Source organism: Molothrus aeneus, chromosome 1, assembly GCF_037042795.1.
Source record: "Molothrus aeneus isolate 106 chromosome 1, BPBGC_Maene_1.0, whole genome shotgun sequence".
In the NCBI taxonomy this organism is placed as follows: Eukaryota; Metazoa; Chordata; class Aves; order Passeriformes; family Icteridae; genus Molothrus; species Molothrus aeneus.
In genome coordinates, this window is record NC_089646.1 from 32,508,599 (window position 1) to 32,535,879 (window position 27,281).

A 27,281-nucleotide genomic window follows, 5' to 3' on the forward strand; every position below is an offset into this window, starting at 1 on the left:
CCACATGGATGCAGCCCTCCACTCCCAGCCTCCCCACTGCCTTGCATGCTTTGAGGCCAACAGCTTTGCAGATCCGGCTGGTTTTTAAGGCAGGCAGTAAGTCCCTGACCCAAATAACCAGAGCAACACACAAGTGGCAGTCTGTGACCACGGGATGAAGTAACAACAAGAGAGTGAGAGAATGGGAAAAAGTGGGAGCACCTCTTTTAATCTGCCTACAGATCAATTTAAAATGATCTCAACACTACACCCTAAAACTACATATTTGTAATGAAAGATACAGTCACTTCAGTATATATGTTAAACCAGTTTCCAGAAGATTACTCATATTCTCCTCCTATTATTACAAACATCCTGAGTGTTGTCATAGTAAGTTCTTTTACATGTTCACTGTGAATCCAGCAAGATTTCCAGCAATTTGGAAATGCTACTGTAGGTACTCACTTGATCTTAGCACTGCAAAAAACTATTTCTAAATGGTTGCAAGTTCATGAAGCATTTGGGTTTTTCCAGTTTTGTTGCAATGACCCACTACCCTGGGTGTAGAGGCAGCCCCTCCTTCCAATCCTGACAGCTTATCCACCCCCTTGCTTGCTCCTCTCTTCTTGACCCCTACATTCAATTGTCCACATGTGCTCCAGCTCCCGCAAAAATCCACTGCTGAAGTTTTCCTTTCACATGCTTCTCCAGCCAGCCTCTTCAGCTAATTACTACAACACTGCAGCAAAGCAAACGTGTAACTTCACTTGGTTTTCAAGAATTTACACAGCTTCTACCTAAACCCACCTCCAGACACATTTCTGTACCATAGAAACAAATCAAACTTCATTATTTTTGTTTGCATATATTTCCTGCCTTCCCTCTGTTGCCCATCTGCCTGCTGAGCAGTTTTCCCCTCTCCTTCCCAAAGCTTGATTTCAAGCCACTTTCTTGGCTGGATTCAATCCACCACTGAAATTCCTTTTTGCTGCCTCACCCTCAAACACAAAACATGGGCAGCAAAGGCAACAGAAGACAGAAGATGTACATGTGCCTTTCTAACTGTACAATCACCTCACTGTAGCACCTTCCTCATAGTTTTTGATACATTTCAACTCATTTTTTCCCAAAGGATTTTTTAAAAGTGAGTTACTGATGTTCTTTAATACTAAACTTGCATTTTGGTGTAATAGTGATACTTGTTTAAGGAATAGTGGAGAATCTGTTAGTATTCAGTTGTTCATGCATTGGAATTTTTTAAAATTCTTTTCTGGGGTACCACACTGGCATATACATATAACCAAATTCATCTCCAGTATAACATCACACAAGACTTAGAGAAATTATGTTATACACACTGATTTTTAACTACTCAAAAACCATACTCCTCTTTCTTTTTTTTCTTCTGGCAGAAATCAAGTCTAACTATAAGGCTTTTGAGAGTATCACAACACCAAGTTCAAATTGCTATCTGTCCATCTCCTTACCCACAATAATTTTTAAATCCTTTTGTATTTACTGGAAACCTAGCCTGCAAAAGAAACACATCAAACATAATGCAATGACTACACCACCCATCAATCTTACAGATGCTTCTGGGGATCTCAGGATGGAAGAAAATCAGCTATAATTTAATCTTACCCATGCCATGCCACATAAGTCACAGAGCTTTCCAGGAACTCCTAACATGAGTTATATCAGAAATAGATTCCTAGACCTTAAACATATGTTAGAAGCACTAAATTTAGGGAACTGATTTCCCACTCTGTGAAATCTGAGCTTCAACGTTCACTCCCTTATAGCCAAGTCTGCTTAAATATATACTTAAAATTTAAAAGCCAAAATATGTATGTGTATATATTTTTTGACAAGAGTAAGGTCTCCTGGACAATTTTCTCTTCTTCCCCATTCAGTTTATTTTCTCCCCCTACATAGGAAAATATTTTATTCAAAGTCAGCCCAGCCCTGGGAACTGACAGGAATGCAGGAAGAAAATATTTCAGAGTAGCAACTAGGTTCACCAAGATTTATAGTCCATCCATCCACCCTAATTTGCAAGTAGCCATCTGCAGTGTCTGTGATGCACAGACCACCTCTTCTGCCTCAGCAATATTTGTAGTATGGGCTCATGGCTAGTCCACCCAAATAAGAGAAGTTTGTCTTGTGTAGCTGTGGCACACAGACCACCGAGATATTCACTTCAATGGAGAATCTAGGTTGTTTTGGGGTTCTGTGTTTTTTTTCCAGGGGTTTTGTGTTTTAAGAGAAGAGCTCTGGAAACCAAGATACAAGAAACAGATTCTTCAAAAGCATGGTGACCAGAAACAATTAGTTCAGTTCATAAACAGCTGGGAATACTTGCTTTGTTTCTGCAAAAATCAGTCTGCTTTAGTCACAAAACAGGGTTGATAAGGAATTTTTGTCTATATCCAGCACACTGAACTAACGAAAACAATTTTAAATGCTGGTTTTGTTCATTAATTGGATTCCAATTTCCATCCAAATGTTGCCTGATGAAAATCAGAAGTTAAAATTAATCAAGCAAATAAGAAAAGCACCATTCATCATTTTTTAACAGAAAAAGGAAAATATACCCAAAGCAAATGGCAAATTGCATACTTGTATAAATAGAAAGAGATATTCAGTGTAAGCAAAGGCACAGACTACTCTAAGGCTTTCAGAAAGGTAACTAAAGTACACATATAAAATTTGATAAGTCAACTTAAATCAGATTTCCTGCTTGCTCATTTAATCCATGATTGAAAATGGTGATCTAACACAGAGATGGAAATTAATCTACCCCACTGGATGACACTAAGCAACTGCTGCAGCTCACTATTAGCACTGACTTTTTACACTAACAGAGCTCTTTCCTGGAGCAGCTTGGATACACCTCCTTCCATACCTCCTGCAAGTCCCTGAGCTCCAGCCATCTGTCCCTAGCCCAACAGTCCATACCAACTATTTATCATCTTCTTTTAATATTTCCCTTTCAAATTCCCACCATCACCATCCAAGACAAACTCATCTGTTGGTAAATCATGTAACCCCTGGCTGCTTCCCCACTACACTGGGCTCACCTGGAGCCCCTGCACTGCATGTAGCTTCAGGATTATCCCATTCACTCCAGCCAGACCCTGCAGCTCCACAGGAGATTTTTCCTTCTGCTGCCAACCCTACCACATTAACTCTTAGGAAACTGGCTTAGCACAGCCATCATTTCCTGGTTTCCAGAGTTTCAGCAGGAGTGAGGTTCTTCCTCTCCTTGGGATATTGCCACTAGTCCTTCAGCATGAGGGCTACTGCTGCACACCAGAGCTAGAAGCTGAGGAGTCCCAGCCAAGAAAATTTGCAGATTCACTCCTCTTTCTGCAATTCTTGCCTGCAGGGTTAGAAAGATTTGTAGAGACCATCTGCCCTTAGGATAAGGTTGCTATAACTTTTCTCTGCCAACTCCTGGTGCATCAATCCTACAAACTGCAGAAAGCCACAGGGAGGAGAGCTTTTCCCTTACCTGTTAGATTGTCAGAAGGAAAAACATTGCTCCTCATCTCACACTTGGGTAACAGAGCCATAGCACAGCCAGGCAAGAACGAAAACTCAGAAAAAGTAAGCTATGACCCTCCAGAGTAGAGGTTGGTAGGTAAAAAGCAGGTCCCAAGCCACTACAGCTGGGGGAATGGACATCCTATTTGAAAAAATGGCATTTGAAAAACAAAACAAAGAACAACAGAGAACAACAAATAATACACAGAAAAGCCAACAGAGGTTTGTCTCCTCACTTCTTCCCCAAGACGACCCCTCCTCTCATGATTTTGGCTGATGATGCTGCTAGGTCAGTCCACAGCTCCCTCAGTCAGCATGAGTCAGGGCTCATAAGGGGGTATGTTTGTTATTTATGTCCCTCAAGTTAATTTGAGCATTAATCTCAGTCTTTTTCTGCAAGCCTGCCAACAGTACAAAATTTTTTCCAGTCATGCGCGTAAGTGTCTCCATAGACCCCTTGCTCCATCAAATGCATGTGGTTGGTAAATCCTTGGCAACATTTGGGATAAGGCTGTAAATCTTTTAAAATATTGTACCCACTGAAGTAAATAGGTTTTTAAGCCAGACATGAATGGGAGAAAAATCAGATTTTTCCTGGGTTCTAAGCTAGTTATGTTTCATGTTGCAAATTAATTACCTTAGCACGAGACATTTAAGTCACAGAGTCATGTTATCCATTTTAAGTCAGCATCAGGATTTTTAGTTATGAAGGAAATAATTAAGAACTGGTTTAGGACTGCATGGAGCTACTATTTAGCCTAGTGAGATACTGGTTTTGGTTTGGTTTTTTTTTTACATAGTAAACAAACCCACTTGGCAGAAGTAAATTAATACAGACAGTAAGTGACTGCATTAAAAAGTTCCTTTTTTGCCTTTCTACCCCCTTCCCAAAAACCATGATTACCAAGACAAGGCAGATTTGCAGACAGATCATTCAGTCTTCAGAATACCCTGAGTTTGTCAGGAAGTGAGGTATCATATTATTCAAACCCTGTACCAGATCCAAAGCCAAAATTTAAACCACGTTTTTGCAATTTACTGTGAAGAATTATCCTGGCCCACAGCTATATTGAATGCTCTTATTTATTCAGTAATGAAAACTTGCAGCAAGGGGAAATGAACATTTATCCAAGTATCCTTGAAGACATTCTAGTTGGATTCAATGCAATGATAAGAAATAAGCTTGAGATGATGGTGAAAGAAATCCTAGAGTATTCATTTTGCAATACTAGTGCTAAAACTTTAAGCCTTCATTGGAAACAGGGACTCATTAAGGAAAACAAAGTTTTAGCAGATAGGTCTAACATGATCCACAGTTTCACAACATCCTTGCAGATACCTTGTGGTACCATCTTGTACAATCACTGAGCTGAAGTACAAGAGCTGCCAACACAAATCAACAAACTGCAGCCTGAACTCCCTGCACCCTCCAAGCTCTTTAGGTCTACTTCAAACAGATTTAGGTCCATGCTGAAAGTCTAAAGCTTTCTGCCATATTCACTGCCTGAAAAGCCAGGATCACCCTCAGAAGAATTCTGCACTGATGAATTCAGTCAGTTGAGCAGTAGCGAAACAATTCAAAAGAAGCAATGTGTATTTTTCACTTTGATTTGCACATTAAAGCATTGCTCATATTGCCATGCATGAACTGCCCAGCCACCATCCAGCCAGGGTTTTGCCTTCCCATGAACTCCAGGTGAATCCAAGATGCTCCCCTTTAGTGTAAATGCTGCATTGTGTGAGAAACACTCATGTCCCTAGATGAACCAAGGGCATGACCCTTTCTAGGACATGCAGCCCATGGAAAGGCCATGCAGCTCTACCTCTTTCCCCCTACAATCAGCCCCAGAAATTATGTGTGAGTGTCCTCTGTCCATCTAGCTGAGCTGGTCCTCTCCTCTTGGTTGAAAATCTAAGTATGACCCACCCTGTCTGCATTCCCATTTTGGGGACTACCACAGTGGTTCTTACACGGTGGTCAGTACCTTAAGTGAGATGCCACTGGAATAATTTCACTTAGTACTACTCATTCCACTTCTTGGCTCTCAAATTTAGTACTTTTCATCACAATCATCTCTGAACAGGGAATCTTCTTGGACTACTAGAAGTCACTAAAAGAACCACACATAGAAGTTTTTCCAACATGACAGCCTAGCTAGCAACAAAGGAGTACAAATCACAGAAGCAGAGAAGGAACATTTTCTGGCAGGCTGGTTATAAGGCATTTTACAAGCAGGAACTGGTTTGACATATTTCTGAACATGGCATGAACTTTTTGTTTTTGCAAAATCTGACTGGCCACAATGCCAAAAAAAGCAATCTGCCACCTTTTATTCGGAACAGACAGCCAAAATCAGAAATCAACATAAGGAACAGATTGTGAAACTATGTAAGAGGAATTTTGCTGGTCATTCACAAGCAGGAAGCATAGGTATTCAGTGTTGCAACACTGAATATGACCACCAAAAAGTATATATATAAAAACACTTCCACTTCAAAAATCATAGCTGTGACACAGCAGTCACATGGGTACTCAAAATCCATAGAAGTTGCCCATGAAATCAATGGCTTTGGAAGAAGCAGGTACTCATCAGCTCTGGTTTATAAAGGCACTGCTCTCAGATTCCCTGGCAGCTGCCAGAAAAACAGGTTGTGTAAACACAAAGATCACTTATTTCTCCATCATGTTTAACAAACAAACCAGAGATGGAGCCAGATACAACAGAATGAGGACTTGACCTACTTTTGTTTCTGGCCTGAAGGAGCTCAGCACACCCTAGTAACAAAATATTTGGCACCTTAAGGAATTAAATTACCCATTCAGTTTAACATTCAGAAGGTTTGGAGCCTGGTACTTAGGGCTTGAGAGTCCGAGATGCTCAAGAGGAACCCCAATTAAATCTTCCCATAAGAATCTAAAAGCAGGGAACCAACACAAATTCTAATTCTTGTGTTCCAAGAAACTACAAATATCTCTACAAGTACTCAAACCTGCAGCAAAGAAGAAACCATTTTTATTTTAAAAAGCATCGTTGACTAGTGATGCTATTTGCATTATGACAACCTGAGAACTGTAAAAGAAGCTATTAAGAATAACTGGAGGCTTCAACACCTCAAAAACCTACCTACTGACCTGCCAGATCTTTGTACATCATCTGGTGCCAATTGCATTTTCCTTCCCTCATTGAGGGGTTGGTCCATCTCCAGAGGCAGAATAGTCTGACTGCTCTGGACACATATCCCTGACAGCACAGCATGGCAGAAGCAGAAGACTTTCAACACAGTGGGAAGACCAACAATTTTCTCCGCAGAGCAAAACAAGCCCACAATGTTAGACACCAAGAAGTAAATTTTTTAGTTGTCAAAATATGCCTCATTAATGAATGTAAGAAATTAAGCATCAGTAAAGATGTATTTCAAGGCACTGAGGCTGCAATCTTCAAAAGGACTCTAATTAGCAGGTAGATTTTTTCAGACAGTGCTGTTGTCCTACAGTGCCCTCCTCAAGATTGCATGTGCTGCACATGTATGGTTCTAATTTCACCAATGTAAAATCATTTTGTAAAAACACTGGCAAATGCTTCTTCATCCCCCAAAACCACATCCTCTTTTGGCTGCAGGACAGCTTCTCAAAAGTCATCTACTGCTTAACAAGCTGGGCAAATTAGGGCAAAGCAACTTGCAACTACACACATCATAGATGTACAGACATTGCTGCCTCTGGGTAGATCAGACATAACACTTGCACAAGCTAATCCTATCAAACCCAGACATCCAAAGGAGCCCAACTTCACCAAGTAAGAGTCAAAGTACCTGGAAACATAGGACAGTTTTTCCTCTTCCTTGTTTTTCTCATCTATGCTCAGGGCATCAAATGAAGGCCCTCAATGAAGCAATTTTTCATTTTAAATTACTTTTCTTTCCTGCCAAAAGCACAATACAGTTATTTTTTCTCTTACTTCTATTCAATATAGAAGATGTCTTCTTTACTATTATTATTTAAGAAAATGACTGGAGAATAAAGAAGGAATCTTTCTCTTGACCACAACATCTTCTAAGGAGAAAGTTTTCCATTGGCATGTTCCTCACCTGCAACAAAAACTTCAAGAGATGGCAAAAGAGAATAAAGGAAAGCAACCTATCAGCCTAACTGTACAAGACTTTCTTTTTTTGTAATCAGAAAAGGTGGTTTGGTTTCTTGGTTTTGTTTACTGTATGAAACAACATCTTCTTTGGTTTTGTTGTTTTGTTGGGTTTTTTTAAAATTTTCCTGTTCCTCCCTGTCTCTTCCTAGAAGCCCACATGCATATCACATAAAAGTTCACTGTGAGGCTAAAGAAAAGGTTTGAAAGAGTGCTTTTTGTTTGAAGGCAGAGCTTCAAGAAGCCACAACAGGTGTCCAAAAAGGCCAGCAGAGAAAGCAGTCCCACTGCAAGCAGAGGAGCATCTCTTCACTCTAGCCAAGTTTCACAGGACAGAAGTTCATGTATCTCTTCCATGACCTTACAGAAGAAGAGGAACAGCTGGTGTGAACTTCTCTTATGGAGAAAAGCTCTCTACTTCTCACCTTACTTTATGTTTGAGTTTACCTGCCATGAGACAGAATTAATTCTACTACCCTGTTTCAGGGCATTCAAGGGCAGGATGAGGTCTCCACAGGTTATCCCTTCTTCCCCCATGCCCTTGGGATGCCAAATTTCAGATCCAGAGGCTGCAAAAGAAATGCAGTTGGATGTAAAATTAAACATGCAAAGTTCCAATTATAAAAGGAAGGGCGCAACCCACTTAACCCAAGTAGGTGGGCCAGGTGTATTAATTGCATGACTGTACACAGTTGGATTTTAAGATAAGAATTTCTTGTTTGTTTGGAGCTTTAAAACCTTCAGCGTTGCATGAGAACAAAATTCTATTCTTGAGAGACAAGTATGTGCATATTCTCCCCACAGTTCAGAAGACAGAAGCAACAACTCCATCAAAACAGCTTTGAGCAGTACAACACTACATCTGAAGCAGTTTGGCTGGGATACTTGTTAAAAGTACTTTTTTTTTTTGGTGGCAACATATCTTCTGGAAAACTTAAGCATGGGTGATATTCCCTTTTGCAGAACCTGACTCTCCTCCTCATAGAAATCCCAGCATTTTGTGCAGGTGCTCAGGTCACAACATTTGTTACAAGTGACAGTGGGCAGACCAACAAAGCTCTTGGCAATCATGTCAGAGCTGCAACACGCACAAGCATTTAAGTGCACAGCTAAGGAGAAAGATTTAAGGATAAACAGAAAGTGGTGGTTTTTCCAGGTCCAAAAGCAGCTGGACAGGACATTGAGTACAAATAGGCACAGAAAGGCTAATGGTCCTTAATATGGTCACACAAGGGCACAGATCAGTCAAAAAAAGACCATTAGCTTGATCATATCACCAGGATAATAAGAGGAAAATCATACCCATTTGACAGCAAAAAGAATTTTTAGCTCTTAATACTTTTAACTGAGACAATTAAGTCCTGCTTTTTCCTCAAACTATAAAAAATTTCAACGATTCTCTCATGTTCTGATTTGTTTGTATTTTAGGAGTCCAGGAAAAAACCAAACAGATCTTGGATTTTTGCAAGAAGAGAAAAGAACATTCAAGAATTGAAGCACAATATGCAATTCCATTGCATCCCTTTTCAGCAACTGCACAAAACGAGTGCTTTGAACAGGCAAACAGAACTTGAACTCTGCAAATAAACTATACAATTTCAATATCAAGGATTGTTGCTAGCAATAGGTAAAAATACAAGAAAATGGATGGTTAGCCTGCACTTTTGTGGTAATCAGACACTGTTAGCCACATGCAAAGGCCATGTGCCCATGTGTGTGTTTGTATCGGCCTTCCTGAGGAGGCTCCACTGCTAGGACAAAGAGTAAAAGCAGCACCCAGATTGTTACTGAGACACAATCTGCATCTTGTTAGATTAACTTAGCTGAGGCTTTGGTGCTGTACATCACAGTTAACCATCATGGAATAAGGTCTCTGGGTCACATGGAAATCATTCTCCTGAATGTGACCCAGTCCAGGGAACTAAATGCAAACTAGTGTTTGATAACATCACCATTTCCTAAGTTTGTAATACCAGAGTGTGCCTGAAGCAGCTGGAGATCAATGTTTATGCTCTTGTCAAATGTCTTAAAGGTTTGCATGAAGAGGGATAGGATGAAGCATCACACACATGTTAGCACAGCCAAATCTATTTAACTATTCAGCCCCAAGCTCCTGAAGTTGTAGATTCCAAGTACAGAATGTTTTAGGAACACTTGGCTCCAGATGTTGTGTATGAGCACTCAGAACTGTTGCTAAGCCCTGGCACTGTTACAAAATCCTAGATGTGTCTATGCAGGTTTTCCTCTTTATACCCATGTTAAAAAAGCAGCAGGAGGAATGTGACAGATAATTGTTTCAATAATTAAGATGACACTTCAGTTTCTTTGGGAACAAGTCCTACATAAGGTCACAGCTGCACCTTGTCACTTGAAAGTAGTTTGTATGAACCATCAGCTCCATATGGAAACCGTGCTGCAAATGCCCAAACTCACCCACCTAATTCTTCTGACCCAAGGCAGCGCCCCAGCCAAGTCCATCCCCACAATAAGGTGAAGAAAAGGTCCATACACAGATATTACAAAAAGAGCTTCAAACCCACCCTCAGACACATCACAGGGGTGTCCCAAGGCTCACTATATGGCTTTAAGCACAGACTTCAGACACTTGGATGCCAAGAGGCCTCTGTGATGGTGCAGCTGCAACTGCTGGGGAGCACACCTTACAGGAGACAGGGAAGAGCCAGCCCTGAGCAGAAGGCAAAACTTGCACTACACACAAATAAGCAGGGCAGCAGCAGGATATACTTCTTTACACCCTGATGGCAACAGTGTTTTCAGAAAGGATTTCCACTTGCCTGAAAGGGATATCCTCAATATCCACTAATCCCTGCTCCCAAGCATAAAAGGACATGCACTGAAAATGAGGTAAAGGTTCTTCGGTTGTCCAAATGCTTTTGTCAAAATAAGGAACTTGGTAACAAATAGCTCATAGGTAAATGGACATTAAGTTTCCCTGGGAGTTCTTAATTAATTTTTCTTTCAGGACCTTCTTTCCCCAAAGCCTCTGTTAGATAGATTTCATTTTAGATCTGTTGATCTAAAATGAAATCTGTTAGACAGATTTCATTTTACTTTTTAAATCCCTCATGAGTTCTCCTAGATCTCCCCCTGTGGTTACCTTCAGCCTTTCAAAATATATCAATTTCTCCTTCAAAATATAGCCAGACTTTTTTCTCTTTCTACTTGTGAATGCCCTAATAACCAATTTAATCAGTGTGTGAAAACTGTTCTGCTAGGGGAAAAATTAGAGGAGAGTAAAGCTCAAAAGTTACAGAAAATTAATTCATACACAAGTAAGACTTAAAAGTCTTCAAAATGGAAACTAATGCATCCATTAAAGGAATAGACTCATGCTTTTTCTCATTTTCTCTCCTCAGAGAGCAACAAGCACTCCTAGTAATTAGAGGGGCTGACTCACCTGAAGCCCATAGAACCACCTGCTCTTTTCCAAATACCAACACATTTAAGTACAAACAGGTGAGATAATTCCCTTTGTTCGTACATTTGCTTTAGAAGCCCTTAGTATCTGTCTCAGGAGCTGTATCAGTACCACCCCCAACCTCCACAAAATCTGAGTTCATCTCCCAGTCTGCAAGTTTATCCCTTCTTTCTGCATGTTAGCTTGTCACACACCTAGACTGCATGGAATGAGAGCCATTTCAGAGGAATGAGCACCAACAGAAGCAAGAGAGTTCAGACAGTGGTCTGAACTTCCAGCTGCACAGTTTCTACACAATGACATTTGTTTCTTGATGCTTTTTTCCAGATGTTGCCATTATCCTGTTTCCAAAAACCTGGATACTGCCAGAGATCTTAGCAGGCCAAAAAAGGTGCATTTGGGGGGTAAAGGTGCACTAGCAACAGAGGGACAGACAGGAGTAACCACCAAATTCAGCACTGTTTAGGTGCATATTTAAAGCAAAAGGAACCACAATGGGGGGGAAAGTGGGAAAGAAATGAAAATACACCAAGTGATGAACAGAACTGTGGGCTTACAATATGAATCTCAAGAATAGCAAAGTAGTCTGCAAATCTGGAGTAAAAAGATAGGAAAAGCCACACTTTTAATTACCAATATAGAAAGTTATATACTTTTAACAAACCACATCTAGTATCTCTTAAGAAAAAAACTGAGGCAATTCATTACCAGAGATGGCATTTTCTATAATACAGTGAAGCAGAAACCTGTATTGTTTAGTTTAGTCTGCCAATCTAATTGAAGTGCAGAATGACTGTGAGCGAGAGAACGTGTTTGTCATAAATGGAGGCTCTGCTATTGACAGTAAAATACCTGAGTATAAGCATATTTCTATTGTAGCTTTCATTGAAGCACATTTTTCTGATAAAGCCACTATTATACTCAATATACTTTATAATACATTCATAACACCAAACTTGTTCATTCTTACAAACAATGTTACAAGAGAGGAATTTTTCCTGCTCCTTACACTGACTCTCTCTTGGTTTCTTCCTCTGGGAAAAATATTTAGACCACAACTACCCTTTAGAACAACAGAGCTTGAGTTATTTGATGAAGTTTAGTGTTGTGCTGCATTTTCACTTTTCTAGTTCATGAAGAGTCTCAGACTTAGCTCTCTAGATGTCACTGTTGGGCAAAGAAGGGGACCAAGTCAAACAGCAGAGTTTGTAAAATTCTGCCATCAACTTCTTAAGAGACTTGTTAGAATTGTTTAGAAAATTCACCTTGCATTTAGTGGCTAACAACCACCAGCACAGAAACAGAAAAGAGTTGAAAAACACCACCTTCTCCTTGTAATGAGGTTGTCTTTTCTTGAAAGCAAAACACCATCTCAGCTCCAGACAGACTCTGGAGGTTTCTGGTGCAACGAATCACCTTCTGCTCCATAGCAAAATTCTTCATTTATGCTTACTAATCATCACAGAATTTGAGTAAGATTCTATTAAACTTTTTCATATTTTTTTTAGAGAGCAAAATGGCAAGTAAATCACAGCTTTCTGGAGATTGATCCATGCAATTTACATACTAGATATTTAGCAGTACTGCATTTCAACATGGCATTTATAAAACTGCTACATTCAAACAAACACTTTAGCTACACATAGATCCCCACTTCATGACATGAGATAATTTCTTTTCCTTCCATAACACAAGGAATAAAATTGCATACTAGCATTATTAATTGCCAATTCCAGCAATTTTGAAATGCTATTTTATGTGAAAGTTATTTCTGCAATAATTAAAATTCTATATAAAATAAAATCTAACACTTTTCTAAGCAGCACTATTTTCCAGTTTCACTGAGCATTTCACTAGAAAAGCAACTAATGCCTGCTCCCAACTGCAGCCACATGAAATACTTTTCAGTGTGCAAGCAGGAAGACAGAAAACATTTAGAAAAATGACAGAACACAGCTAGCAAAACACCCTTCCAGATTTTCTGGGGAAAAAGGCAAAAAAATGCAGCATTGCAGAGATTAGTATCACCATCCACTAACCATCCAAAATCAGAGCTTCCCTTACCCCAAAAGGTGGATATGAAGCAGCAGCAGCAGCAGAGGCAACACTCACTGCGGGAGGTGGTATTCCTGAAGAAGAAGGTGGGAACAGACCCAAGGCATTCAGATTTAATCCAGGAATTAAATGTGCTTGAAGCTGCAATGGCAGAAGAGTTAAGATTTAGAGTCCTGGTTATTAACTCTAATAAAATCCTAGTTGGCATATGCTATTCACGTTTTGGGATGTTATTTTAAAAGAAAGTCATTTCCATTACCCAAAGGACTCTCATTCAAACCTGTTTCCCAGACACATGTACAGACCAATAACATCAAAAACACATAGTAGGAAAGGCAGATGGGGATCACTTGCTACAACTTAGTCATCAAAACACATTTCAAATTTTACAGCAAGATGTTCAGATAATAGTACTATTTACTTTCAGAGTTAACAAATTTATCAGAAAAACAATAGTTTTGTCCTTATACAAAAAAGACAGCCCTGTAGAAACAGAGAAAGACCATGAACAAAGCCCTGCTTTTCTTACACTGGAGGAACATGTATGTGACACTATCACCCCATCCTCTCTCCCTTGCAAAAGATGAAGTGAGATACCTCCAGCAATTGCTGGCAAAGGATCAACTATAAAGTTGCATGTCCCTTGCTTGACCACATCTGAGAAAAAGTGACATCATCACGTGGTAGGAAGCATTTGTTGTCTGATACAAAACTTGTCAGCACCCCTTTCACTTTTCCAGATTATTACTCGAAAACATGAACATGCTTTAGAAGTATTTCAGCTAGAGAGACAGATGCTATCTCAGGCCATTAAGATAAGTCAATCACAAGACACCAAAAAACCTCAAAACTTCACCACCTCAGAAACTACCTGAATAATCACTACAAACTAAACTCAAAACCTATACAGTAACAGAGGTAGTTTTTTGACTTTCCATACCTTTGTCAAATAGCAATACAGTTAGAACTCACCCCATGTTCCTGCTTGTTATATGAAACAAAAGTGCACCACTATTGAATACTTTGTTCCTCATGAGTACCTCATGCATTGCAATTTGCTTCGTGTGGGGGACACGGGGAAAAGTGGGGAGAATATTCACTTGGTAGGACAAGCATGAATAACGGACATTTCTAGAAAGTCAGGACTACTGTAAACTGAAAAAATATTTCCTTTCTAACTCTAGACCATAAGATTTGGATACACATGCAGACACAACGCATTTCCTAACTATCAAAAATCTCAATAATTTCTCAATATGCATAAGTAATACTTTGGCAAACTAATGAGGTATGTTGTTTTCATTATATAATCACCAATCATCTTCAAATTGCTAAATGCCTTTATCATCTATATCAAGAAAAAAGCCTTAATAAGATCTTCTTAAAAGAAATAATTAAAAACAGGAGGGATCTTTCTTCCGCACATTATTATGCTATTTATGTGATGAGACTGAATCACTTCTATAAAAAACATGCAAGCCAGAGCACATAAGCTACAACAGCACAAACACACCCTGCTTCAGGTTCTTGCAACAAGAAAAAAGTTAAATGCTCATTCATTTCCTCAATCTAAACAAAGTTCTCAGTTCCCCCACTCAAAAATAAACTAGAAAAAGCTTCCATTAAAATAGCACACATAAATAACAAAAATGCTTGCCCACACCCCTACAAATAAATGAGGCAACAGAGAGGCTGCAACAGAAAATTCTGATGTGATATTAGGGAAAAAAAATCATCATGAGAGCAGTGAGACAGGGCAGAGGCTGCCCAGAGACACTCTGGGTTTTCTATCCATGGAAATGTTAAGGAGAAAAGTCCCTACACAACCTGGTTTAACTTTGAAGTGTGGCCTGCATTGAGCAAACCCACTGCTGGGCCAGGCAGCCTCCAGGGGTCCCTCACACCCAAAATCCTTCTGTGGTTTTAGTCCCAGAAAGAACCCACACCCTAAGGAAACTCACATTCATAGCAGCAATATCATTTTCATAGGACTCCCTGATTTTCTTCATGATTTCTTCCTCAGCCTTGGCACAAGTTTCAATACTGCCTTTAACTGTAATGGTCCTTTCCGGATTATAGAGTGTCAAGTCCTGCAATCTGCAAATGACACAGAAGCACAGTTAATTAGCAAACAGAGAAGATAATCCAGATTTATCATTTGAGTGCAACAACATCCAAGCATGTTGAGTTTGCCCTCCAAAGACTGTAGTATCAATTCATAACAGGGTTCAAACACAGTCCTCAGATAATCTGGGGAAACTGTGTCCTCATGGGAAACACAACAAAACCCTCACAGCGAGGTTTGGCACGGGGTGGCTGGGACATACTTGGGTGCTGCACAAAACAGAGCCAGCACACTGTGCACGAGCACACAGAGCTGCTGCAGGGCAGTGCAGCCGTGTCCCACCTCACACCAGCACTACCAACAGGGACAGGGCTTCAGACACTCATTTTAGACACCCCAGAAACACACCATGAAAACATTCTTTCCTTGAAAACTACACTGTATTCCTTAAGGAAACTGGAGAAAAGCCCAGCCTCAGTAAAACTGCAAGAGAGCCTCCAAACTCTCAAAATGAGGAAAAGAAAAGCTGTGTGCAAGTCAGCATTTGCTGCTCAACACTAGTAACTCCTCAGGGAAAATGAAGGGGCAACAGCATTAAACCAGTGTTTTATTTGGCAACAGATGCAAACCTACTGTGGTAACATGGATTAAACACACTGGGAAGCCATGGCATGGCCATGCACTGAGAAAAGGTAGAGGGGTGCAGACAAAGTCCAGAGCAGGATGCAGAGTGAGGACGCCCACGGCAGGAAGGAGAGAGGAAGCAGCACAGGCCTTGCCTTCCTGCACAGCAGGCAGCATGGCAGCCTGCACTGCTCCCCAAGCAGTGGCAGGCACAGAACACATCCACTCAGCAGTCCTTGACTCTCCAGTGCATGAGCACTGAAGTACTGCCCCAGGAAGGAAAATGTTGGGAAACATGCCAGAGAAGAGAGGAAGCACTTTCCCAAACCAGCTGCCTTTAAATTTATGGACAAGCTTACCAAAAAGCCTGAATGAAGAGATCATGAGAAAGACTAATTAGAAATAGCAAAATCAATGGGCATATATGCTTTCATTTTTGTATTGATTACACCAGATGACTTCAGAGGGCTATTTTAGGCATAGTATGACAAATATAATCTTGAGAGCAAGATTTTAATGCAAATAAACCTTTAACTCACTAAATTAAAAAATACTCTGTAGCTATTTATAGACAATGTGTTATTTGTGTCATCATCAATAAAGACAAGTGGATTCCATGGAATGAAGACCATTTTTTCATGTAGTCTGTACACATTTTTTCTCCTTTTAGCATTAATAGTCTGTGTACTGTTTGCAGACAAAATGTTTATGCAAACACATTCAAGAGAGCATGCTAGCCTTACAAAATCTATTCTTGAAGCACACTTATTTAGGTGCTTTTTCTCTATTTGTTTATTTTCCTCAGACTAATTCCATAAACACTCACACACCTCTAAGGAAGGCCTCAGGTGCTTTCATCTAAATTTGCTTTCCTCTTTTTGAAGAGCCATGTTTACTCGCAGCTTCCTTGTCCTCATTTATTTCCTGCACTACTTTTTTGTCTCCTGCATGTATTCACACCCCTTCATACATCTTCATGTGTCTTCCAAACCTTTTCCCTTTCCTACAGCCTGTAAGCCTAATTCTCACCCTTCCTGGCTAAAACCAAATCCAGGATGCCTTCAAATGCTTGGAAGTTCATGCCAGGGCATTCATTATTCAGAACAGGAGGTTCTCTGAAGATATTACTCCAGGGTAAAACTACTATTGACTGCCAAGCTTCTACAGAGATGTTAATCTAATCAGTGATTTACAGATTTCCAGTAAAGGTGAAAACTCCTGTTTAATCTCAGCTAAATTTGAACAGGCCTTGGTTACCCTCACAAACTCAGACCAAAAGCCATTACTTTGTAGCAGACTAGCCAATGTATTGTAATTTGGCTGTTAGTGGACAAGAGGGACAGAATTGCTACTAAAGATACCCTTTTCAGAATTCATTTGCTCTATTTTCTTTCCTTCTAGTCCAAAAATTTAATATAGCGTGGAAACTAAAACATCACTAATTTCACTCATTTTCACACATAGCTCAGAACTGATCTAGACTTATAGTTTCAAACACTCATCATTACATATGGTATAATATGTTAAAAACAACTGACACTTAAAATATAGTCTAACACAGGCTCCACATAGCCTATGTTATTTTTAGGCTTGCTCTTGACTGAGTTTACAATGAAGACTCACTGTTTACATAAAATTTAACTGAGCTTAAGTAAGTGTTTAATCCATATGATGGAAAGGCCTCTGAAGGGCTGTTATCTCAGCCTTCAGCACACAGAATATTTTTCCAAGAACTCTGTACCTGAATGGCCCACAGCAGCACTGCTGCCATTTGACATGTCACCAATAACTTACGGTGATATTGTGATTTTAGTATCTGTGTCCTGCTCAATTTTCTTCAGGTTTCTTCCTTCTTTGCCAATAAGTCGGCCGACGAAGTTGTTGTGTGCCAGTATCTTCAAGGGAATTTCTTCTGTACTGTAATGGAAGTTATACCTAAGTGAGACTTTTGGAGACCAAAGTACAAGCTTTTATACATGTTATGGATTAATTTAATTTTCATAGAAATATCCCATTCACATGTTTTCACTGGGTGCAGAATAAGTCCAGGTGCAATGGGCTTTCCAGCACCATCATCTATAGCTTAATTGCAATTGCAACGTGCCTTCAACTAAATAAAGCTCAGACTGAAGTAACCAGAGCTGTTGGGAGGGAAGAAATAGATCTTAAAGCTTTTAGTGAGGGCTCACAACTTGCTGTGCTTGCTCAAACTAAAAGCTGTCAGTTGCTCAAGAAACTTCCATATTTGCTCCAATTCACCTCAAAATCACAGCCAGACAACAACTGAAATCACAGAAGCATGCTGGGGCTAATTAAGCAAGTAAACTGTCCTGTAAGGTAAAATATCTCAGTACCTTTACCTACTTAGATATGGATAACAGCAAATATTCACTTGTTAACAGCTTTAAAGACTATGTCTTTAAATGGAGCTAGTGAGAATTCAAAACTTTTAATGCTTCCACAATGAAATGCTTTTTACTCACAATTTAGTATCTTGAGCTTCCTTTTGCATGATCTCCATAATAATTTTACAAGCTGTTGAGCAGCCTTCAGGAGTTGAGTGGATGGTAATTGGTTTCTCAGCAGCACCTGCATTCTCTTTACGATGAATATCAATTCTTGAAAGAAAGAAAAACACTAACTGTAACCACACACTCTATGGTAAGCCTTGTGTATTTCCAACTGTTGTAAAACTAACTTATTTTGAGCTAACAGTGACTATATATATTGGTAGTTTAACTTTGAAAAGCATACGACTACTTAAGCATATCCTAAATACAAATTTATGTGTTATGAAGAGCCTCTCCTATCCTGATTTTACCAGCTAAAACCCCACCTTTGTGGACACTGGGATCTCCTGTTTTTGGTAAACTCCCATCAAGATGTTCAGGGGAGTTGATTGACAGACAATGTGGCAAACCCCTGAAGACAACAACATCTCATCGAGCTTTCCCACTGCCCCATCTCCAGCCCCACTGCTCCACTTACAATGACTGTGCAGCTTCAGGACAGTCAGGCTTTGTCCCATCTCATTTTAAATACCTCAGCAGCAGAGTTTCCCAGCACTCCTCTGCTAGCAAGTAGCATGGTAGTACTTTGCATCCATCCACAAGATGAATTTCTTACACTTTTCCGGCCTGATTTTGTCCTGATATTACCTTTACCCTCTACCACCCTGAAACTATTAGCCTTGTTCTACAACAGGTTTATGTAGCTCTAAGAATGTAACAAAAATTAGTTATGACCTGCATAAAGACAATGCCTTGGATATTACTTTTCCCTGCCAATAACTGCAGTTCACATATTCTTTCCACCTCTGCTTTTTGTTTTTGCCCCTCTTTCACATGTAACAGCTGCTTTCTAACTAAAACAACCATGCTGCTTTTCAAGAAGCCCCTTTATTTTTGCAATTCTTTCAAGTGTTGAAAATTCATTTGGTTTCACAATGCAGCATTTTCCAAGAAACCCATCTTGGCAGTCCTTGGTGGAAATGAAAGTAGATGAAATTTTCTTTTTTTTAATCCCCAAACCAGTGAAAACATCATTCTCAAAGTCACGTATCTGTAAAGTTAGCAACCTGCAATTATTTCTATTCTACCCACCCTTTTTCTAGACATAAAACTTTCCTTATGCCAATCTTCCAGGATTTTTATAGTCCAAGAATTAGATGTTTTATATATCACCTGAAAAGTTGGTTACCCAGAGAAAAACTACAACCAAGTCTTGTCAGGACACCACAAATCTCTTACACTTGTGTTGTTAAACATGCTAAATAGTCTCCCGGGCTACATTGTGCTAATGAGAGGTTGGAGGGAGCATCATGATAATCCTGGGTTTGGGGAGGGGGGTAAGCCTGTTTGTAGGGGGTTGGGGTGCAATTAGAGAGGAGTCCCTTATCCTCATTAACTACTCTCAAAACTGAGGCTCCTGCCCATCCTCATTCCCCTCACACACAGCTCATTCCCAGGTCCTGCCTGCTGCAACTACAGAACTAGGGGCTCCTCCAGTGGGCTGCTGAAGGCAGCATTTCAATTCTCTGCTTTTAGGGGCATCCTGGAAAAATTCTTGGAATAAGAACCCCACCTCCCTCTGCATCTGTGCTGAGCTCTTCCTTGTGGGTAGGATTTAACACACACTGGAAACAATCTCTTCTTCCAGCGTCTCTAGACCCCAGTGCTCTAAGCTTCTTAGGTCACTTAGCAGCTTGCTTTTTGCCTCCTGTGCATTTCCTTAATCTGTATTTTGGTGTGGTCTGCAACTTGATAGCAACAAATGTATTTTCTAGAAACAGAGGGGGAAGCAGTGAAGGGAGATAAAAAGTTTCTTTGTTTAGGGCTTTTTCCCCCACATCTTTTGACAATATTTACAAATCCTAAAAATGCCATAATCAAACTAAAACTAGAATAAACACTTGAAGTACACTTGGGTACATCACTACACTGACTATATGTCCTCCAGAACAACATATTACAGCTCTTTCAGTTTCACTTTTTGTGCCAGAACCATATTAGTACATCTGTAAGCAAAACTCTCCAACAGAGTACCATCCTGCTAGCATTTCTCTTTTAAAGAGGGATAAAAAAGTCAGATAGCATTTGAAGACGTATCAAGGACAGAATCCAGTCCTTAAATAAATATTGCAAAATATTTCCTGTTCTCTGTTATCTTCGTTTGCTCTCTGACCATGCAGGTTAGTAATGAAGTTTTACAAACTCCTCTTTACACAAACAACGATGACGCAACATTAAAGCTATTAATCAGTTTCGTAAAATGACTTACTTGGACTGTGTCTGCTTGGTAATGTTTCTGATTGTTGCTCCTTCTTTCCCAATAATGGCTCCTACAAACTGTGTGGGAACCAGCATCCGTAGCGGAACGTCCGACTGTGGTTTCTGCCGAGTGGTTGCGCCGGGTGACCCTTGCCTGGGAGGACCCCTCTGGCCAAATCCACGTCTTCCCTGGGGGTGTTGTTGAGGAGGTTGCTGGGCTGCCATCTCATCAGGGATGTATGCAACTTTCAAGGAATAGTTTTCAAGCTGAAATCCGTTCAGTTTTTCTATTGCTCTGTTTATTTGGAAAGGGGAGGAGAGAGGAGATTAAAAAAAGCCCCACAAGCACACGCAGGGCCTTATGAAATGACAAATTATCCTGATGTAGACTTCTGTCCTTTCTAACTCATGTGGTGAAACTAAAAACACATTCCAAGATGAAAAGTTACATTTGAAATTCTTCAGCCAAGATTTTGATTACACAAAGCCACCGTATTAAGAACTACAAGTTAGCTCTTGCTTGTCCTGGGCTTCTTTGCACTTTAAAGATTTTGCTGGTCCAACCCTATCAGCAAAACCTCACAGGAGACAGAGCTTATACATTCAAAAGCATTCTTTTGCCTGATTTAATTTAAATCAATTTCCCAAATAGAATTAAAGCTGCACCAGAGGGAAAACTTTTTAGCTGCTATCACAGCACCTTCATTAGGGTTTTTGCCAGCACAGCTATTTGGCTGGAACTTTCACAATAACTGATATAGCTGTGACAGGAATGAAAAAACAAGTTTTTATGAAAGAAGAGAGCACCTTCACATCAGCAGGAAAGGAAGCACTCAAAGCCAGTCAATGGCATCTGAAATGCCCCTTAGACACAACAACATCTTGCAACTTCCTAATTAGTCATATTGTTGGTAGGTGTAAAGTTAACAAGGAAATTAAAGCCCCATGTCTATGTTAAACTCCCCCATGAAAGCAAAGTTGTTAGAAGGCATTTAAAATGTTGTTTCAATTTCTCTTCTTTTAGTAAAGCATTGCAGAGGGATACTGCCCAAATGTACCCAACCCTCTCTCACTGTGGTCCCTCATGCTGAAAACCTCCTGGTCACTCAGCATTCCCTCTGCTCTGTCCCTCTTCCTAACCAAGGACAAGTCTGCAGGTGCTCTTGGGTCTCCTCTTCACAGGAGGAACACAGTTCAACTCAAAAATGACAGATTTACAGAAGGTAGAATACGTTCCGCTCACAAACAGATTAGCGTCAATAAGACTAAATATCTAGCAAACAGTAGGAATAACTAAGCTACATGCAACACATTGGTAAACCAGTGGAATAAAATAAACACATTTGCCCCAAAAAACGCATTTCAAGTTTTACTACAGCAAACATTACTATTCAGATTATCAGTAATATACTGATCACTGAAATATGCACTGATATGGGGTAGTTTCTAAATGCTTAACTATAATATTGCACCAAAGATTACTGACAGATTTTCCTTAAAACCAAAATTTAAATTAAAGGCTGTAGTGGGAGGGAGGGAGTCTCCATCTTTTATTAAAGAGCTCACCAATATTTTCGTTATAAAGCTCCAACAACTGTATGCTCTGGAGGAAGGCCTCTGAATTCAGAAACTTAACCCAGCCCCTCCATTCATGCACATTTGCAGGACACTACTGCTAGTTTACCAAACATTAGCTTTAGCAACACTTTTATGTCTGCCTCAACTACAGAGATAAAAGATGATGATAGCCAATTGCCTACATTTTCAAGGCCAGCAAGTGAAAAAAACTATTTGTCTCCTGGGTGTCCCATTTCACAGTCTGGGTCACAAGCAGATGTTGAAGCCCAGTTAAGAAGTGGTACTTGGATACCAAGGATAACAGGTCCCTCATCTCCCAGGGGTTGAGCCAGCATCCTCAAAATACTTCAGTCTGGCAGTAAAGAGCTTATGAAAAATAAGTAATTTGTGTCTTTGGAACAATGTTTAATAAGGGCTGATAATAAATAAGGCCCAAGGCAATGCCAATGAACAAAGAAAGCAAAATATTGAATAACTGATCACTGTTCATTAAATACTTCCGTTAACCAAATGAGACACAGGTCCTTTGGGAATTGCCAGGAGTGTAATTACTCCCATAATAGAGGAATCCTTTAGAGCAAGTGGCAAACAAGCTGGATTAAAATTTGGTGAGGTTATTTCAAAGCGGACATTTTTAATCTTTTACTCCATGGACTTTGAAGAGCATTTTACTACACAATAAAACACGTTTAGAAAATGGGAAGAGCAGTGAGCAGACTAGTGAACTTGTGTTTCTATGGATTTGTCTCAATTTTTAATTTCTGCAGAGATTTCCAATGTCCAAAAGACATTCCACTGAAGTCTCTCCCTCTTTCTGGACATCCTACTTGGAAAAGGGGTCTGAGATCTTTCCCTTTCATACACCCTGAACACGCTAATTTCTTGTTGGTTGCAAATATGTATGACCTCTGTTTCTAGGTTGAGTTTCACTGAAATCAACCAGAAACCTGAATTTCTACCATGAAGGGAAAGTGCACTGCCAGACCATCCAGTTGCACAAGCCCTGTTTCTTTTGGAATCAAACATCAAGATGTTGGAGAGATGAACACCAACAATTTTGCAAATGTGCTGATAGGCTCCAGATTAACGTCCATCCCAGCTCATTTCCCTCCACACATTTATTTGACAAGTTCAGGCATTGCTTCTTTCCCAAAATGCGTCAGCCTCCTCTGGCTTTAAAACATCTTTGACCAGAATCCCAACATTAACCCAAAACCTGACAGTAAATCAGTACAACAGGCTTCTCACTCGTCCTTAGAAGTGGTTGGGAAAGGAAAGCCTAGGCTTATTGTTTGCAACCAGGCTTCATACCTATCATGCTTTCACAAAAAACACTTTACAGCAACAACTGTGTATATATACACACACACATTCATATACACATATGTGTGCACCATACTTTTCCTAGAAAGAAGGTTGGAATTTTTCTTCTTAATAACAATTTATAAATTGCTAAATGGTTCCATATGTCTATAAGTACCTTAAATTCAAAGGAAACTGAGAAAAGTTCGTTTGCCATTGTGGAAAATTAATTATGTCAGCAGTGAACAATCTCTGGCCACCAAAGCCATATGATGACATGGAAAAACAACACACTTATTCAACCCTGTGAGTCACTGAGTTCTCCATATTTTACAGCCTGACTTGTTTTATAATTTGACTTGTTCAAATTATGGGAAGTCAGAAGAAGAATCAGTAATTAAATACTGATCTCTCAAGCCTTTTGTGGAACTGATATTTCCTGGGTACATGGTTCCATACTCTATATTGATTTGGGTACACACACTGGAATGCCAAGATAACTGATTTGCAGTGAATGTAGCACACACACTGTCCTAGTGCATTTCTTACAGAGAAAAAAACCCAGCTTTTGAGAGATCCCTTTGGGTTGTTGATTCTGGCCTTCACATTGCAATATTTGACAATTTTCACTAGACTTTTAAAGTACTGTCGTACACTTTTCTTCAGCTCTTCTGGACTAATATTTATCAATTTTGTGGCACTAAACATAGGGCTAGAATTAGGCAATGTCATGATTCAGCAGCTCTTCAGCACCATAACAAGCTCAGTTTTAGAGGCATTTAGGCACTGCTTTGGGGGCTGGAGAGACAGATATGGAAGAAGACCCAGGAGGAGACAAGTGGTTAAGAACTGTCTTCTAGATGGATGCAAAATTGCTGTAGAACAGCATCTAGGACAGCACTTGCTATCAGGAGAGCCAGTCTTGCTCTCAGGGGAAGTCTGAGCCTCAGCTAAAAGCAGGTGACCAGCTCTTCACAGCACTAGGGGCATCTGTTTCAGGCAAAGCTATTTTCATTGCTGCACTCCACCAAACACAGGTTACACCAAGCTCCTTCTGTAAAGCACATGCTCCTCTCACTAACTGACCGCCTGGAGAGCTCCAGAACACAGCAACACCACCTCTGTCCTCCCACAGAGACCTCTGCCTTCCCAGGTGCTGAGGGCTCTCCTTCCACAAGCACAAGTTAATAAAGGCCATGCAGACTACCTCTGTCAGGGAGCACTGCTGAAACAACCCACAAACCAGCTTTTACACAGAGGCTAAAAGCCTAAACAGTCACCCAATGAGGACAAAGATGGAGAAAGAATTCAGTTATCTGCCCCATTAGGAGGTGCCCTCCTCCCTGAAGTCATTGTTTAAAATTTATATTTAGTAGAAACAGAAAATGTTTCCATTTCACCTACCAGCAAGAGCTGGTAGACAGAAATCTCTTAGCACAGCTCTGAATTTTTTAATAAAATGAATTCATTAAAAGACTGCAGCAACTACTGTTTATGCACTGATAAGATGGATAGCAGCCTGGCTCATGTTCATGTGGCACCTGCTCAGAACCAAGAGTTCATACACAAAAATGAAACCTTTAAACAAGTATTCTGTAAATTAGTCACCTGAATTTTTCCCATCAAAATGCCATCTCACCACTGTCCTCTCATGAGTTCCCTACAAGAGGGTGCTTGCCCAGCCTTCTCCCTTTTGATGCTAGTGGAATTTAAACATCCTAGATAAATTATTACAGTAAAAGCATCAAGTCTTGTGCTGGAAATCATTCTTCCACTGATAGCATGATGACACTAAGCAATAGAAGGAGAACATATGTCACTCCCACATGAGGCTTTTACATACACCACTTTTCTTTTGTCATCCCTGAACAGATACAATTGCATATGAAAAGACATATAGGGCAAATTTTCTTTAGCATAATTGTTTTTTCATTAAATAAAAATATGGGTTTCACCAATACTTCTGAAAACAAGGCCAAAATGAAACCTAAGCTTTTAATACACCACTGAATTTTCAGTTTTATCATTCCTATGGCAACATCAGCCCTGACCCACAATAGCATGTGAAAGTATTAGTTATGCAAACCCTCATTTATTCAAGGATACGTATTGTGCACACACACACAGATGTGTTTTTCATTGAAAGGGTAATAAAATTTTTTCTGTAATTATTCTGATTAAGAGGTGATCACAAGTGGACTCTCAAAATCCTGGGTAGAACTAAATCTTGTGGCATGTACTAGACTCCTACACACTAGAATCTTTGGGGGAAGAAAAGGGAGGATGGTATAACTTTTGAAGACAGCAGCCATAATTTAGGTGGCAGCATGTCACAAGGACACAGTCAGCATGTCCTGCTGGCTGCAGCCAGGGATTGATATTGGGAATAGGGGGGATTGTCTTTTGGCAAGCATGTCCCAGGCTGCCTCAGCACCTGCATGCAACTGCTTGGGTTGTGCAGGGTGAACCACAGGCTCCAGGCCCTGTCCCTCACCCTCTCCTTTCTTTCAAATATTCCACAACCCACTACAACATTCAATCATTACCTATGCCACTAACAAAGCAGTACACATGCTTTGTGAATCCCTCTTCAGTTTCTGGGAAGGAGAGCAGCAGAGGAAGTTTGAGAGCTCAAACAAATCTCTCCTACTCCCAAGTGTTTGCAGGAGAGGAGAGAAGAGGAGGGATGTGGTGTCAGACCTGGTAGTGCCAGCCTTCTCTTTGCTACTCTCAGTGCTAGAGAGCAAAAGGTGGCTCTGCAAGGCCCACACATTGCTCTGCACATCCCTCCACAATGCTCCTGGGCTGCCAAAAAGTACCTGATCTGCCATGCTGGCTCCCTTGCTCTGGAGTCACAGAAGCAGCATCCTGCTTTTTCTGACAAGACAGGCTGTGCCTCTCCAGCTAGGAAAGAGGCACCACCACAACATGTCAAAGACACAGACCACCTCTGTCCCAACTAGAAGTCAGGAACTGTGCACATCTCAGATTTTGGGTGCTGTCTGTTCTAAGATTTTTTTCTCAAAAAGACTGCAGCAGTCTTCAGTGTTTTCATTTTCCAAGTTAATTTTGGATGCAGACCTGAATTGAACATGCCACAACTGTAGTACCAGCCTAGAGGGAAAAAAACCTCTGTCCCAACTACTTAGATTTGCAAGACAGAAGGCAGCTTAGTTTCCCAGCTGGGTGGAACCACAAGTTTTATTCAAAAGTACTGTCCTCCAAGCAATGCATACCACACTTGCTTAGAATTGCTTATCAAAAGTATCTCCAGATTGTGTTACAGCACCCTCACCTCACACTGCCAGTACACACTCCAAGAGTCATGGCAATGCCATACAGATATCCAGCAGGGAATTAGCCAACTTTGCATGTTCTGTTAGCCAACACTACTGTGAGGTTAGTGTGTGCATTGCAAAAGTACAGTTGAGGTGCAGTTAGAACTAGGGACCCACTGTATGTGGCAGCACTGAAATCTTCATGTCATGGTGTTTGATCCAAAAACCATGGCAAAGTACCATTTACCCTAAAGAGCTGAATTCCAAACTACAAAGCTTGTTACCAGCTGCTGACTCTTTGCAGCCCTAAACAGCTTTTGATAAAGTCAGTTCTTGTTACTGCATGTCCTTCATAGGATGACCAGCACTGCCTTTATCAGCTATCAGCACTTGCACAATGCTCCCTTCTCCACTGACACTGCCATCCCCCACAGCCAGTTCCAAGCAGCAGAGCTAGGTCAGGTCTGGGAAAACCATTTCACTGAAATAGTCACTGTGGAAAAC

General features: G+C 40.3%; 1 protein-coding gene across 1 annotated transcript in view; it reads right to left on the reverse strand.

Annotated features, from left to right (window-relative positions):
- Positions 1 to 27,281, reverse strand: part of IGF2BP3 (insulin like growth factor 2 mRNA binding protein 3) — a 112,289-nt gene that overhangs the window by 13,724 nt on the left and 71,284 nt on the right. The window contains exons 6-10 of the mRNA XM_066554555.1: positions 20,630 to 20,914; positions 18,334 to 18,468; positions 17,645 to 17,767; positions 15,123 to 15,258; positions 13,171 to 13,302 (exon numbers count right to left, since the gene is read on the reverse strand). Of these exons, the coding sequence (XP_066410652.1) occupies positions 13,171 to 13,302; positions 15,123 to 15,258; positions 17,645 to 17,767; positions 18,334 to 18,468; positions 20,630 to 20,914 (811 nt within the window). The remainder of the gene's footprint in view (positions 1 to 13,170; positions 13,303 to 15,122; positions 15,259 to 17,644; positions 17,768 to 18,333; positions 18,469 to 20,629; positions 20,915 to 27,281) is intronic.